The sequence below is a fragment of the Salmo salar genome, chromosome ssa09, assembly GCF_905237065.1.
Source record: "Salmo salar chromosome ssa09, Ssal_v3.1, whole genome shotgun sequence".
Lineage (NCBI taxonomy): Eukaryota > Metazoa > Chordata > Actinopteri > Salmoniformes > Salmonidae > Salmo > Salmo salar.
This window is the reverse complement of record NC_059450.1, coordinates 18,089,500-18,105,441: the sequence shown is the minus strand read 5'-3', so window position 1 is coordinate 18,105,441 and position 15,942 is coordinate 18,089,500. Positions and strand designations below refer to the sequence as shown.

General features: G+C 44.7%; 1 protein-coding gene across 1 annotated transcript; it reads left to right on the top strand.

The window, feature by feature from the left end:
• Positions 1 to 12,330: 12,330 nt before the first annotated feature.
• On the top strand, positions 12,331 to 15,736 carry mcl1b (myeloid cell leukemia sequence 1b). The gene is given in 3 exon segments (NM_001141131.1): positions 12,331 to 12,635; positions 13,988 to 14,629; positions 15,082 to 15,736. Coding segments are annotated over 2 exon segments (1,170 nt in total). The 5' UTR covers positions 12,331 to 12,635; positions 13,988 to 14,028; the 3' UTR covers positions 15,651 to 15,736.
• The last annotated feature ends 206 nt before the right edge of the window (positions 15,737 to 15,942 follow it).

Genomic DNA, 15,942 nt, shown 5'->3' with positions numbered 1-15,942 from the left:
AAAGTTAATGAATTATAAACCACATAATATTTCACATTTCCTGTTGCTGCAGGATTATTTTTCAGCAAACTGGCTAAGATTAAGATCCTACATCTGTAGCTAGCCAACATCACCATGACATCACCTACATGTGTGATCGGTGATTTCTATTGGAGAAACAGTGTCTGCCTATCTTGAATGCGCTCATGACTCATTTTTTTATGCCCACCAAAATTGCTATATTTTTCTCTGAATTGCCTTGTGAAAGCCTAACACTGTAAGATCGTATTTTATTACTTAGTTAGTCATGTTAGCAATAGAACAAGCTTTCAAATCATGACCCAGATTGCGGTGGAACGTTTTGGGATTGCGTAAACAACAACAGTAATTTTGTGATGTCGGGGCTGCAGGGTTGGGGATGCAAGTGTGCTTGCTCTAGTTCCTCAACAGCACATCTAGGAGAGCTAAAAAAAAAAGTACCTTATAGTTGAAGACTCTTCTTGAGTCATAAAAGTGCATTGGAATTGCTTAGGAACTGTGCAGTGTGCACACTTTAGAGAGGTGTGTGGTCACTTGGAGACACCAGTTTGTCCTCTCACTCAAACCCTTGTCATTGTTTTGACTTATGTTGCACATACCCCACATCTTGCAGGAATAGTTTTATCATGTTACTGAATATTTTCAGATTTCGTTATCAACAAATGAGGCGAAAAGTACAGTAAATGTAAAATACTCACTCACTCACTCACTCACTCACTCACTCACTCACTCACTCACTCACTCACTCACTCACTCACTCACTCACTCACTCACTCACTCACTCACATATTTTGCATGTGTTAGTTGAGCTCCAAAATCATAGGCTTTGTGTTGACAAGCAACATTATGTTTGTCAACATAAGGCAAAAAATACAGTGTGAAGTAGTATTGTGACTTAGTTTGTGAAAATGAGGTCAATGTCACACACTGTATGAATGTAGCAACCTGAGTTCAAAGCTAATGATTAACCTGTATGTCGTTTTTAATGCAAATTAACATATAGTATAGGCCTAAGACAAAAACATTGCCTGGGGCGATTGTGTACAGATTAATGAGAGGAAACCCCTCCCTGTCAGTCCTCATGACTGTTTTCCTCTATGCAGTACCCTACCAAGTTAAAGGGCCAATGTAGCCATTTTTATCTCAATATCAAATAATTTCTGGGTAACAATTTCGTACCTTACTGTGATAGTTTTCAAAGGTCAATAATAAACAAAAATTGCTTCTTAGCAAATGTCACGACTCCCGCCGAAGTCGGCCCCTCTCCTTGTTCGGGCGGCGTTCAGCGGTCGACGTCACCGGCTTACTAGTTGCTGATTAGGGAGGCTGATTAGGGAGGTCACAGTTCCCATTGCTATGGTGACGCAGGGGAGTCATGAAGCGAGTATTAGTCTCTTTCTGATTGCCGCTCCTGCGTTTCCCGTTGTGTTGGGGCTTCCCTGGTTGGCTTCTCATGATCCTATTATTTCGTGGCAAAAGAGGGTTCTCAAGGGATGGTCCTGTCAGTGTTCAGGGAGGTGTTTAGGTGTTTCCTTAGGTGCCACTACGGTGGAAAGTCCAAACCAAGTTTCCACCATGCACATTCCTCCCGACTATGCCGATTTGGCAATCGCCTTCTGTAAAAGGAAGGCGACTCAATTACCACCCCATCGACCGGGGGATTGTGCGATAAATCTCCTGGAGGGTGCTGCACTTCCCAGGAGTCACGTGTATCCTCTGTCACAGGAGGAGACGGCGGCTATGGAAACATATGTCGCTGAATCTCTGGGACAGGGATACATTCGGCCCTCCATTTCACCTGTCTCCTCGAGCTTCTTTTTTGTGAAGAAGAAGGATGGAGGTTTACGCCCGTGCATTGACTATCGAGGTTTGAACCAGATTACTGTTAAATACAGTTACCCGCTGCCTCTGATCACCAGTATGACAGAGTCATTGCTCGGGGCGCGCTTCTTCACAAAATTGGACCTCAGGAGCGCGTACAACCTGGTGCGTATCAGGGGAGGGGATGAGTGGAAGACGGCATTTAGCACTACTTCTGGGCACTATGAGTACCTCGTTATGCTGTATGGGTTAATGAATGCTCCATCCGTCTTCCAATCTTTTGTGGATGAGATCTTCAGGGACCTGCACGGGCGGGGTGTAGTGGTGTATATAGATGATATTCTCATATACTCCACCACCCGCGCTGAGCATGTGTCCCTTGTGCGTACGGTGCTTGGTCGACTGTTGGAGCATGACCTTTACGTCAAGGCGGAGAAATGTCTGTTCTTTCAACAGTCCGTCTCCTTCCTTGGGTACCGTTTGTCCGCGTCAGGGGTGGAGATGGAGAGTGACCGCATTTCAGCCGTGCGTAATTGGCTGACTCCAACCACGGTAAAGGAGGTGCAGCGGTTTTTAGGGTTTGCCAACTACTACCGGAGGTTTATCCGGGGCTTTGGCCAGGTGGCGGCTCCCATTACCTCCTTACTGAAGGGGGGACCGGTGCGGTTGCGGTGGTCGGCTGAGGCGGACAGAGCTTTTGGTAACCTGAAGGCTCTGTTTACCACGGCTCCAGTGCTGGCGCATCCTGATCCCTCCTTAGCGTTCATAGTTGAGGTGGATGCATCCGAGGCTGGAATAGGGGCTGTGCTATCTCAGCGCTCGGGTAAACCACCAAAACTCCGCCCCTGTGCTTTCTTTTTGAAGAAACTCAGCCCGGCGGAGCGAAACTATGACGTGGGGGATAGGGAGTTGTTAGCTGTTGTCGGGGCTCTGAAAGCGTGGAGACATTGGCTTGAGGGGGCTAGACACCCTTTCCTCATTTGGACTGACCACTGAAATCTGGAGTATATTCGGGCAGCGAGGAGACTGAACCCTCGCCAGGCTAGGTGGGCTATGTTTTTCACACGCTTTTCTTTCACTCTTTCCTATAAACCAGGTTCCCAGAACGTCAAGGCAGACGCACTGTCCCGGCTGTATGATACAGAGGAGCGGTCCACAGAGCCCACTCCCATAATTCCAGCCTCATGCCTGGTGGCACCGGTGGTATGGGAGGTGGACGCGGACATCGAACGGGCGTCACGTGCAGAACCCACTCCCTCCCAGTGTCCCGTTGGGCGTGTGTACGTGCCGTTTGATGTTCTCAATCGTTTGATCTGTTGGGCCCACACATCACCCTCCTCTGGTCATCCTGGTATAGGTCGGACGGTGCGCTGCCTTACGGGGAAGTACTGGTGGCCCACGTTAGCCAAGGATGTGAGGGTTTATGTCTCCTCCTGTTCGGTATGCGCACAGTGCAAGGCACCTAGACATCTGCCCAGAGGGAAATTACAACCCCTTCCCGTTCCGCAACGACCGTGGTCACACCTATCGGTGGATTTCGTGACGGATCTTCCCCCGTCACGGGGTAACACCACGATCCTGGTCGTTGTGGATCGGTTTTCTAAGTCCTGCCGTCTCCTTCCTTTGCCCGGTCTCCCTACGGCTCTACAGACTGCGGAGGCCCTATTCATCCATGTATTCCGGCACTACGGGGTGCCTGAGGATATAGTCTCTGATCGGGGTCCCCAATTTACGTCTAGAGTCTGGAGGGCATTTATGGAACGCCTGGGGGTCTCGGTCAGCCTTACCTCAGTGTTCCACCCTGAGAGTAACGGGCAGGTGGAAAGAGTCAACCAAGAGGTGGGTAGGTTTCTGCGGTCCTATTGCCAGGACCGGCCGGGAGAGTGGGCATCATTTATCCCTTGGGCGGAGATGGCCCAAAATTCCCTACGCCACTCTTCCACTAACCTTACCCCTTTTCAGTGTGTGCTAGGGTATCAGCCGGTCCTGGCACCATGGCATCAGAGCCAGATCGAGGCTCCTGCAGTGGATGAATGGTTTCGGCACTTGGAGGAGACATGGAACGCTGCCCATGTACGTCTTCATCGAGCCATCAGGCGGCAAAAGGCAAGTGCCGACAGCCACCGCAGTGAGGCCCCGGTTTATGCACCGGGGGATCGGGTCTGGCTCTCGACCCAAAACCTGCCCCTTCACCTGCCCTGCCGGAAGCTGGGTCTGCGGTTTGTGGGGCCATTTAAAGTCCTGAGGAGATTGAACGAGGTTTGTTATAGGTTACAACTTCCCCCTGATTATCATATTAACCCCTCGTTCCATGTGTCTCTCCTCAGGCCGGTGGTGACTGGTCCGCTCCAGCAGTCTGAGGTACGGGAGGTTCCTCCACCCCCTCTGGACATCGAAGGGGCCCCGGCATATACCGTACGAGCCATTATGGACTCCAGACGTCGGGCGAGGGGCCTTCAGTACCTCGTGGAGTGGGAGGAGCGAAGCTGGGTACCGGCGGAAGACATCCTGAATCCGTCGTTAATCCAGGATTTTCACCGCTTCCGTCCGGATCGCCCTGCTCCCCGTCCTCCGGGTCGTCCCCGAGGCCGGTGTCGGCGCGCTGCTGGAGCTGCGCGTCAGGAGGGGGGTACTGTCACGACTCCCGCCGAAGTCGGCCCCTCTCCTTGTTCGGGCGGCGTTCGGCGGTCGACGTCACCGGCTTACTAGTTGCCACCGATCGATGTTTCACTGTTCGTTTGGTTTTGTCTTTATTGTGTACACCTGTTTTTCATTTCGCTAATCATGTTCATTATTTAAACTCTGCATTTTCCTGTTTGTCTTGTCGGTGATTGTTTGTCTGTTTTGTGTAGTTGGAGGTGTTTCTCCAAACTATGTATTTTTCTATGAGAAGATTAATTGAGATTGTTAGTAAACACGTTTGTTTACCTTTATCCCTGTGTCCTGCGCCTGACTCCTCCACTTCTCTAAGAAAACCATTACAGCAAAGAGCAATTTCTCAAGCAAGAATTTTGCTAGGACTGTCTCGGAGAGGACTGAGTTGGGAGGGGAAAATGGAAAACTAGCTGTTATTGGCAGAGAGGTTTGGAACTCTCTTTCTTATTGGTCTATTAACTAATTTACTGCCTGGGGATGTCACTAGGCAGACCAAAACGCCATCCCACCAAAACAAGCTGAAATTTCAAGTGGCCTTTTATAACAGCTCTTACACTAAAATGGCATTATCATCATTATCACAATTACACAGTATTATTCCAACCTCAAAGTGTGGAAATATATATAAAACACAGGAAAATCATGTTTTCTGACTGCACTGGGGAACAATGGACCCATGGATATAACGTTGGGAGGAAGTTCTAGCTGCCTGATCGATTACTTAAATGTCCCCCCCATTGACACATTTCCAAACACTCACACTAACAGAACTAACACACAAAGAAGCCTGCCTGTGCGTGTTTTATGTGTCAGTATAACTGATCAATACTGAGATAAACTTCTTAAAACACCCAGTCTCAGTGAAGAAAATTGCTTAATGTCACCATTTCTCGGACAGTTAGTTATACAGTCATTACTTCACACAATCCAATATACCGATGTCTGAGAAAATAATGGAGAAATAAAAACGTACACTAATCTATCTATGTGAATGGATGCTTTGCCTGTCTTTTTCTCTTCCTACTTGAGTAAGTGTTTACCAATAGTTAACACCAGATGGCAGTCAAACTCAGTCAATGCAGACACCAAGTTGAAGCCGTCTATACTGATGTACTCTCAGTCAGTCTCCTTTATTCATCTACCTTTATCTTTGTGACACTTTTCTATGATGTGAGTTACCGTAAGAACATGCACCGATTCACTTGGTGTAGGTTGGAAACAATGACTTCTGACTGACTGAGACTTCAATTCAAAATCTCTCTCTAATGTGCTATATTTTCCAAAGGTACTTTTCTAACTGTTTTATAGACACTTTGGAATGACCACTGCATTCAGCTCTTTTTTTATGCTAGTGGAAATGTAAACTGATGTTTGTGTTTTTGTGCAGTACTCTATGAATGATCAGTAAAGTGCTCTACTTACACAACTCAAGGATCAGATAAGAGTTTAGAAAGAAAGATAAAAGACTATGTTGTATATCTATCAATCCAAACAGATGATTCCAATCAAATTCTCAAGATTTTAGTATTCATTATATTCATACCCTTATTATACCATGCTAGAGATGGTTGCACCATGCTAGTCATGGTCATACCGTAATGAGAAGGTTTGGCAGAATATGGTGCAATACTTCCCTTAGGAGCAATAGTCGTTTTCTATGAGGTTTTATTATTTTTACTTTGCTTAACGCTTTCTCTAAGCAGAGGGTGACAAGGCACCTTTCACTTTTTTTAGATGATATATATTAGATTGGGAGGAGAGCTTCAGGGGTCGGGTTCTAGGGTGTGAAAGGGGTTGTGGGGAATGGAAGTGTACTGGACAAAGGGACACTTCCAGGGATGTTCTGAGAAGCCCTGAATTCCTGAAGTGCCTTCTAATGTCTGTCACTCTGCCCTCCATCGTTTTATGGGTGGCTGAGTGTAGGTGTCGAGTGTGCCCTGCTTGACTTCTCTCCAAAAGCGAGTCCCCTCCCCCACCCCCTACAGTATCCCCTCCCCATGTCTTCCTCCTCTTCACACACATATGCTACTCTGACAATACGGGCCAATAGGAGCCACTTGAAGTGAAGCTGGAGTTGACTTGGGGAGCTCCCCCCGTGAGGCTGTTGTTAGTGTTAAGTGTTGTTACGCCAACAATAACCTTGCTGAGGAAAGACTAAAAGTTTTCACTCCTTATGGAAGAAGAGGAGAAAGAGGAGGAGTAAAGCCTCCTATTGGAATTGTATTGATCCGAAAGGCTTTTGTTCTTAGTGGTGGGGATGAATTTCTCCAGAAGTAGCAGATTGGAGGGTGGTCCTCTATTCACAGTGTGATGAGTCTGAGTGGGGTCTGTGTGAGACTGAGGTCCTGGCTGCAGTGCAGAAGAGATGAGCTAGTCCACACAATCAGTTCTACATGTAGATTTCATAACTGTCCCTTCTGAGCTGTTTGATTACCGTCGCCACCTCACTACATGCCTGATTTCAATGCATTTTATATCACTCAAGTTGAAATTCCCACACACAAAAATAACAACTCCCATCTTTATTCACATTCAGCGACACAAGCTGACTAAGACTGAATATATCATAGGTAGGGCCAGGACTTTTCTGGACCACGTGACCTGATAGAAAAAACTCAGGGTCCCATGGTTTTAATTTGGACAGCAGGAGTGGACAGAAGTCACACTGTGATAGGGAATTGAGGATCCCGCCTGGGATGCCGTTCCCTCTGGCTTGGGGTGGTGACACCACATGGTAGAAGTGTGTTTGACCTAAGGCTTGTCTGTTACAACAGATGTCCATCACTAATCAATGTCATTACTTTGTCCTATACGGACAGGGCCCGTGGGGGTCTCCCTCTAATACAATGATACATAATTATTCAAATCAAATCAAATTAGGGAGAAGATGGAGTACGCCAAGGTCCACTCTGATCAATATGATGAGTGGGGTGGAGGAGTAGAGGAGTGAAGGGGACAGTGTTCTATGATGGTGACCATGTCTTGTCTCCTCAGCAGACGTTGGCGACCTTTACCTCAAACTCTGTGATAGGCTAGAGTCCGACTCACCATTTATTTCCCCTTCACTGACTGCACTCCAGACCAGACTGGCGACCTCACAGTTTGGAATTAAATTTGTTTGTCTTTCTACTTCATCAATGTTGTGTTTTAATTGTGCCAATGTAGCTAGATGAACCAGGCCAGTCTGTTACTACCAAAGTCATAGAAGCTCACAGAGTAGTCATTTGCCATTGCATCTTATTTTACCAGAATATTTAAAAGGCTTTATAATCCCTTCAAAAAATGATTATGTTTCAGAAGGTGTTAAACATTCACTTCTAAATGAGAAAACCCCTAATTAACAATTCATGGCGGAAATGTTATCTTGAGGCAACGTATTGTGTCTTTCCATCATCTCTTTGCTGTGGTAAGGAGCATTTTAATCGGAAATCCAAACAGATTTTATTTTTTATTTAACCTTTATTTAACCAGGAAAAGCCATTGAGACCCAGAGTCTCTTTTTCAAGGGAGACCTGGCCAAGAAGACAGCAACAATCAATACATTACATAGTTAAAACATACAACAATACAATACAACAACATGATCCAGACTTAAAAAAGCATTTACACTCCTCTGTAACAGAGTCTCCCATCAATATTTTAAATTAATTCAGTGGCACTAACATATCTAGATGAAGCATGGATTGTAGATTATTCCATGCGTCTGGTGCACAAGAAGAGAAGGCAGTCTTGCCTAATACTGTGAATGTCCTGGGGACTTTAAGTAGCAACCATCTATCAGACCGGGTATGGTAACTGCTTGTGGTGAAGGAGACCAGACTACAGAGGTAAAGAGGGAGTTTACCCAAAAGGGCTTGGTAGATGAACACATACACATGTATCTTTCTGCGCATATAAAGTGAGGTCCAACCTATCATTTGGTACAATGTGCAATGGTGGGTGAGGAACTTGGCATTTGTAATAATGTGCAAGGCTGCATGATAAACAGAGTCCAGTCTCTGTAAGACGGAGGAGGCTGCATGCATATACAACAAGTCACTGTAATCAATTACAGAGAGAAAAGTGGCCTGAACAAGCTTCTTTCTAGCCATAAGCGCAAGCCTTATTATGAAAATGAAAACCCAATTTCAATTTCAAGCTTTGTCACAAGATTATCCACATGAACTTTAAAGGACAACTTGTCATCCAACCAAATACCTAGGTATTTGTAGGATGACACTTTTTCAATGGATAAGCCACCAGATGTGACAATGTTAATGTTCTCTGGCAGAGTTCTAGCTCTGGTAAAGGTCATGAATTTAGTTTTTTGTACATTCAAGGCCAGTTTGAGCCAATAAAGGGAGGCCTGCAGTGACGGAAAATCAGTCTGGAGCTCTTCAACAGCCTGAACCAGAGGAGCACATGCATATATGACTGTATCATCTGCGTATAGATGTAACTTTGCTGGTTGCATCCCATTTCCCAAATCATTAATAAAAATCGAGAACAACACAGGAGCTAAAATGGAACCCCGGGGCACACCTCCATTAATCTCAAGAAAGCTAGACTTGTGATTGTCAGTATATACATATTGTGTTCTGTCAGAAAGATAGTTCCTAAACAAATTTACTACCCCTTCATTGAGACCAATGTTTCTGAGTCTAGCTAGCAACAATTCATGGTTAGCTGAATCAAAGGCCTTTGATAAATCCACAAACAGAGCAGCACAATGTTGCTTTTTATCAAGTGCATTAATGATGTTGTTTGCCACTGCTATAGCTGCAGTTGTGGTGCTGTACCCCAATCTAAAGCCAGACTGAACCCAGCTCAGTATGTTCTTTTCAATTAACACGTTTTTAAACTGTGAGTTCACTAGGGATTCATAGACTTTGGTCAGGATAGGGAGTTTGGAGATAGGACGATAGTTCTTAGCATCTGAGGGATCTCCACCCTTTAGCAGTGGGAGGACATACGCTGATTTCCAATAGCTGGGTATGGAATTGGTCAAGAGACTCAAATTGAAAATGTGAGCCACAGGTTCAGTAATAATACCAGCTGCTATATTTAAGAGGGAGGGGTCCAGGTTGTCTGGTCCTGCAGACTTTTTAGTGTCTATAGCCTTTAGTGCTTTATAGACCTCAGTATAAGAAACAGGCTCAAAGTTAAAATGGTTCACATAAGGGCCTATATCATAGTTGACTGTTACAGAGCTTACATTAGAGGCCTGCGCCCCACCATTATCAAAAACTGAACCAGCAGATATGAAGTGCTTGTTAAAAACCTCTACAATATGGGCTTTATCCTTCACTTCATTAGAATCCATCATTAAATGGTCAGGAAGGTCAGAGGGTACATTAGAACCTGACACTGATATGATTAGCTTCCAGAACTTGGTAAGGTTGGCAGAATTAATTAGAAAGAGAAATATCTCTTGGGCTCAAGCTAGACATACAAATGCTCCTGTTGACTGGGCCTCCTTCAGAGCCCTAAGAAACAAAGGCACAGGATTGATCAGGAAGTCCAAATCAGATTACTATTTAAATGCAGTCACAGAAGTCCAAATCAGATTACTATTTAAATGCAGTCACAGAGTTCTCTGTGACTGCATTTAAATAGTAATCTGATTTGGACTTCCTGATCAATCCTGTGCCTTTGTTTCTTAGGGCTCTGAAGGAGGCCCAGTCAACAGGAGCATTTGTATGTCTAGCTTGAGCCCAAGAGATATTTCTCTTTCTAATTAATTCTGCCAAGTTATCTGGAAACCAGGGATTGTCCCTTCCACTGATTCAACATTTCTTCACAGGGGCATGCTTATCACAAATTGGCACAATTTTTTTTTTTAAATAGTCCCAGGCATTGTCAACATCGGGAATCAGACTTACTCTGTCAATATTATGGGGGTTTGGCTTTGGTCATTTTTGTATTTCAAACACAAGCACAGTGATCACTGACATTATTACAGAATATCCCAGTCGATGTGTATATGTGAGGGGTATTCGTTAGAATAATGTCCAATAGCGTTGATTTGTTAGGTGCTCTGGGATTCGGTCTTGTAGAGTCCGATAAAGATGTAAGCATGTCCCAGTTCAAATCTCCTAAAATAATGAATGCGGAGTCATGTAGCTTGTGCAGGACATCAAAAAGAGAGTTAAGTGCGTCTCCCGAAGCCGAGGGCGGTCTGTAGCAGCCGACTACAGTGATGTGGGAGTCCTTGTATATGTTCACTTTAACCGCAAGCAATTCAAAATGTTTGGCTTTGGTAATCGAGAGAATTTCAGAGGTGTTAAACTCGGATTTCACATAAATTGCAACCCCTCCTCATTTACTCATCCGATCCGTTCTAAAAACCATGTACCCATCAATAGAAATCCAGTTATTTGACACAGATTTCTTTAGCCAAGTTTCTGATAAAACTATTACGTCGGCATTTGTCGTTTTGGCCCATATTCTAATCATGTCTATTTATGGAAATAGACTTCTGACATTAACATGCAAGAGGCCAAAACCTGCTCTGTTTTTAAAATCATAGGAAGTCCGTAGAGATTGCTTGGTATCTACCGGCCCAGGGATTGGTCGCACATTACCAGAGATCAACAATAAAAGCATAACAATGTGTCTCACTTGCCCAATGCGTGAGGTCTTGGTGGGGCCAGCACCAGTGTCCAAAAAACGAACTGAGTCTTTCGACACAGAAAAAAAGTAATTCAAGGTGAAAAGAGGAAAAGTGACTTTAATTACACTCAAAGACAATTCATCTCCCCATTCTAAACATTTGTTGTATCTTTCTGTTGTTTTCAGTTGTGTTCTGTTTGGTTCTTTTGTATTCCTAAACTCCTGTGCATTCTCTAGTCTCAAGGACCCACTTTTTAACAGTCTCAAGTCACAAAGAGACATGTCAGCTGCACTAATTTGCAATTCCCCCTCATTTACATTCTCCACGGTGTGAATGTTTTGCAAATAGAGGGATTGTCCTTGCATATACTGCATAACTATTCAGTGAAGTGATGGATCTGCCCAATGTTCTCTGGTACTTGTCTTTTAGAATGCAAAATGAGTGATCAACACAACACTAAAAGCTTGCTTATCACTTTTCTACCCATTTTTGGGCAATCAATGGAACGCCCCCTTTATCTGGCATACTGTATATTGATAGGTCATGCTTTTTTAAAGAAAAATATTTTTTTTTAATTCAACCCGTTTGTTCATCAGATTAAATCAATAATTCAAGTCAAGACTTCCAGTGAGTGTGGGTTTTTCACTTCTATACTATACCAGAAACCTCTCTGTGCCTCTGCAGGGTGTAGATGGTTAGGGTCACACTGGCAGATGGGATGTGGAGGGCAGGACCAAGTAACCAACATTTTGCATCAGGGTTAGCACATGCCCATCCTCACTACTGGATAACCAATATTGGTTATTGATCATAGAGATTATATGCATCACTAAAACAAGAGGCACACAGGGACATCTGCCCTGCAAAGACACACGCCACCCTTCACTCAGAACTCTCCATCTGGGACTGAACCAAGCTGTTCTGCAATATGATTTAGAACACATCAACGACTCAAAAGGTTAAATTATGGATGCAAAGAAAAGGTATATGTTTTTCAAAAGCAAGTTAATGACCATTGCAGTACAGTATAGCCTAAACATAATTTACATGACCGACAAGCAGGCATCTTCTCATCCACTCTGTAATTGTTCTATGGACACGTCAATAGAGGTTACATGTTCTCAAAACCACAGAAAATGCAATTCATATGGATTTGCTTCTCTAAAAGACCTATCAACTGTAGTGGCTTTGCGTGTCGCTTTAACTGGGCGTGCCCGTGTATGCTAATGAACCCCGGGGTTTACTCGGGTAAGGCGCTGCAGATATTTACTCCCTACTTTATCGTCTTCACACTGGTGCAAAAAACCCTCTGTGTGGCTTCTATTTACCAGACTGTAGGCGGAATCAATTGCACCACTTTTTCTACACTACCCTGATGAAAGAAATACCGAACTTCAACTTTGTTTTCATACATTTCGTTGGGAGTAACCTCTTTTACGGTTTTACTTATTTTTCTCTGATGAGGAGTTCCGACTACTAGCTAGCATACCAACTGATACGAAGTAGACTCCCATGCCGGAAATTGCGGATTGGGATCCTAAATAAACCGGTGAGTGTTTTAGATAACTAATGTAGCTACCTAGCCTAATGAAGAGAATATGGAACTTTATTTCTCTAAGAATAAGTGGCTGCTACCCATTCCCTTTTAACGTCCACACAAGGCGAATATAGCCGACTAGTGAAGTAGCCTAGGCAACTTTGTTTTGTCTTTATGCACCGCTGCCTGAGACGGCGCTTTCAGAAATTAATGTGTCACCCCGCAGCGCATCTACAGAACATTTGACGTCTATGCGCAATGGCCAATTATGTAATTACTTGTAAGGAATTTAACAAAATTCTATATATTTTTCTCAATTGCTTGCATTGTCGAAGGTTAAATCGGTGCATAAAACTACGTAGTTAATACGTAGACAGTCTATCATTGCAAAGCACCCACAAGATGAAATAAATTATTAATTTAGACCCATTTGTAGACGGCACCAGGCTAAGATTAGAACAAGGGTGAAATTGTGATGGAGATCTTGGGAGGGAGAACAGTAGATGGGGTCCCAGCGTTTGACATTCTTTATTGCGCCTACCTTAAGTGGAAGGCCCCTCAGCAACACCCCCCCCCCCCATGTCACCTTTTTCAGTTTTAAAGTAACTGTTCAGTGAATCTCAGTTCGTATTCTGTTAACTCATATCCAAATAATGTTGACCATTCTATACTCGTATTTGTGGCCAAAGCATACATTGGAAGAAAAAAACCCACACAAACTTGTATCTCAAACAGACCATTTCAAACATGCTTGCTATTTCCTCATTGAGGATGACTAGTATGAATATTTTATGACCTGTATACGCCCACACCATTCTGGTGTTGGTAAACGCCCACACCATTACAACACAAAACAGCTGCTTTCAACATAATTATAGGTCATATTTCATAGGAATCTGAAAACACTAGACAGTTACTTTTACATTATAGTCATTTAGCAGATGCTCATATCCAGATCGACTTACAGTAGCAATTAGGGGTAAGTGCCTTGCTCATGGGCACAACGGCAGATTTTTCACCTATCAGTCATACCAGGTCATTTAATGATTAAAAAAATTTTTAAAATAAATTATTGGACGGGGACAAATCGACCGGTTCTGAATATTGCATGCCCCCTTTCCCCATAGCAATTTTGCCTATGGATTAGAATGCACTGTTGCAATGTTTAAGCACCTATTGATGATTGCAGAGCCATGTTTGATGATTGCAGAGCCATGTTTAATGGCAGTCTTGGAAGGGAAATTGATCATCCTTGTGTAAAGATTATCTCTTGTGAATCCAAAGATTATCTAGATTAAAGATGTGGGTTAAACTACTTTTCTAAAGAATAGGACTAATGCACTACTTCTGAATTGTTTCTTCAGGTCGTGTAAAGATTTTCTCAAATATCAGTCGGTGATTATCAATGCTTGGAATAAACTCAAGAGCATCGCGTTGTGACAGCTGGGAGATGGAGTATGACTGCTATCAGCACTATTTCTTAGATGACCTTGACAAAGAGGAGGATTTCTACAAGTCAACCGCACCAAGTGAGGACATATGGAAAAAGTTTGCACTATTGCCCACCCCTCCCATGTCTCCTAACAGGACAATCAGCGGTGGTACCTTGTACTTCACCCCTGGAGACAAGTTCGGCTGGCTGTCCAAGGTCTTGGGCCAGGACGAGGAGTACGAGGGACCCGACACCGAGGAGCTTTTTGGGAACATGAGTTCAATTATTATCCAGGACTGCATGTGGAGTAGTTTCTCAGCCAGTCAGCACTTGGAGAAAGTCAGTGAGCGCCTGTCAGCTGCAGCCCAGGCTCGTCTCTCCCCACCAGCACCCCAGAACAATGTGACTATGAGTGCCAGCAAAGCGCAGTGCACCCTGCTGACCCCACCTGACTCTCCACTGCCCAGTACTGTGGCAACAGAATGCGTTGATCCGGCGGCTGTGCTCACCTTCCCAACCATCAGCTGTAGGAAACCGGCGTCATCGGGCTCTGAGTCTCGCTCCGATTCCTCTGGTAAGAAACTGACCATGCAGTAAACCATTTCACCTCTGCTAGATGTTGCCCACTCAATGCGTCAAGTGGAGGCAGCCAGGGAAACTCTCACACTAGGCTGGATGTAGAATTTTGCTGAGTCAAAGTATTCAGCTTTACTTAAGCCCGTATCTCGAGCACAAACCATTACCTCTGTTTCTCACTCTCAAAGGAATGTCACTTTTCCACAGTCAATATTTGTAAACAGTTGCTGCAAATGCTTTGGTCCCAGGTGCAGGCCTAGTTTTAACCCCCCCACAGGCTTTGCACACAGATTTTGGGGTATTTCTGTCCTGGAATTGCATGACAATTTAAGTGTGGTAGGGGTGGGAGATGGGGTACATGGCGTCAGACCGTATATGAAACTATTTCCTATTGCTTAAATTCCTCTGTGCGTGTGCAATGATGTGTGGTTGTTTCTTTTGATGTAACAGACGACGATGAGGTGATTGATGTGGTGACTGTGGAGAGCAAGCAGAGCCGAGCCCGACTGGTGGGCAGCCGTAAGCCTGTGACCATCACTGTCCGAGCTGACCCCTGCCCAAAGCGTTTCCACATGTCTGTTCACCGGCAGCAGCACAACTACGCAGCCCCTTCCCCTGATAGCGACCCTGAGGATGATGAGGAACCACAGAGTAAACGGTCCTGTCCAGACTCCAGCCACCACCAGCAGACAGATTCCCCCACCGCCATCTCCTCCACAGCTTCCTCTGCAGACAGCCCCCAGAGCTCTGACACTGAGGACACTGACCGCCGGAAGAACCACAACTTCCTGGAGCGGAAGAGGCGGAACGACCTTCGCTCTCGCTTCTTGGCACTGCGGGATGTGATCCCGGGCCTGGTGGAGTCGGCCAAGGCCCCTAAGGTGGCCATCCTGACCCAGGCCACAGAGTACCTTCTCCAGCTGCACAGCAGAGAGAAGCACCAGGCTCAGGAGAGGAAACGCCTCAAAGCCCGCCAGCAGAAACTCCTCCGGAGGCTAGCCGACCTTAAACGCTCCTGAGGATAGAAACTAACTATGCAACAGACTCTTAATAAATAAACTGCCTCATTCTCAGAAGCCAATGACTATTCTCTATAAGCAAACTTAAAAAAAAAAAAAAAACTGAACATTATGCTATGGACTTCTTTTAAAACTAGGTGGATCTCAGTGTCTGAACCCATGGTGGGAGAGGCTGGCGTTAAGGACCTTTGTTTTTATGTTTTCTCTCTTTGCACATTGAGTGATGACTAGATGAGACAGAAACATGTTGTTGGTTCCTGGTGATATTGGTAGATGATGCTGTAATTAAACC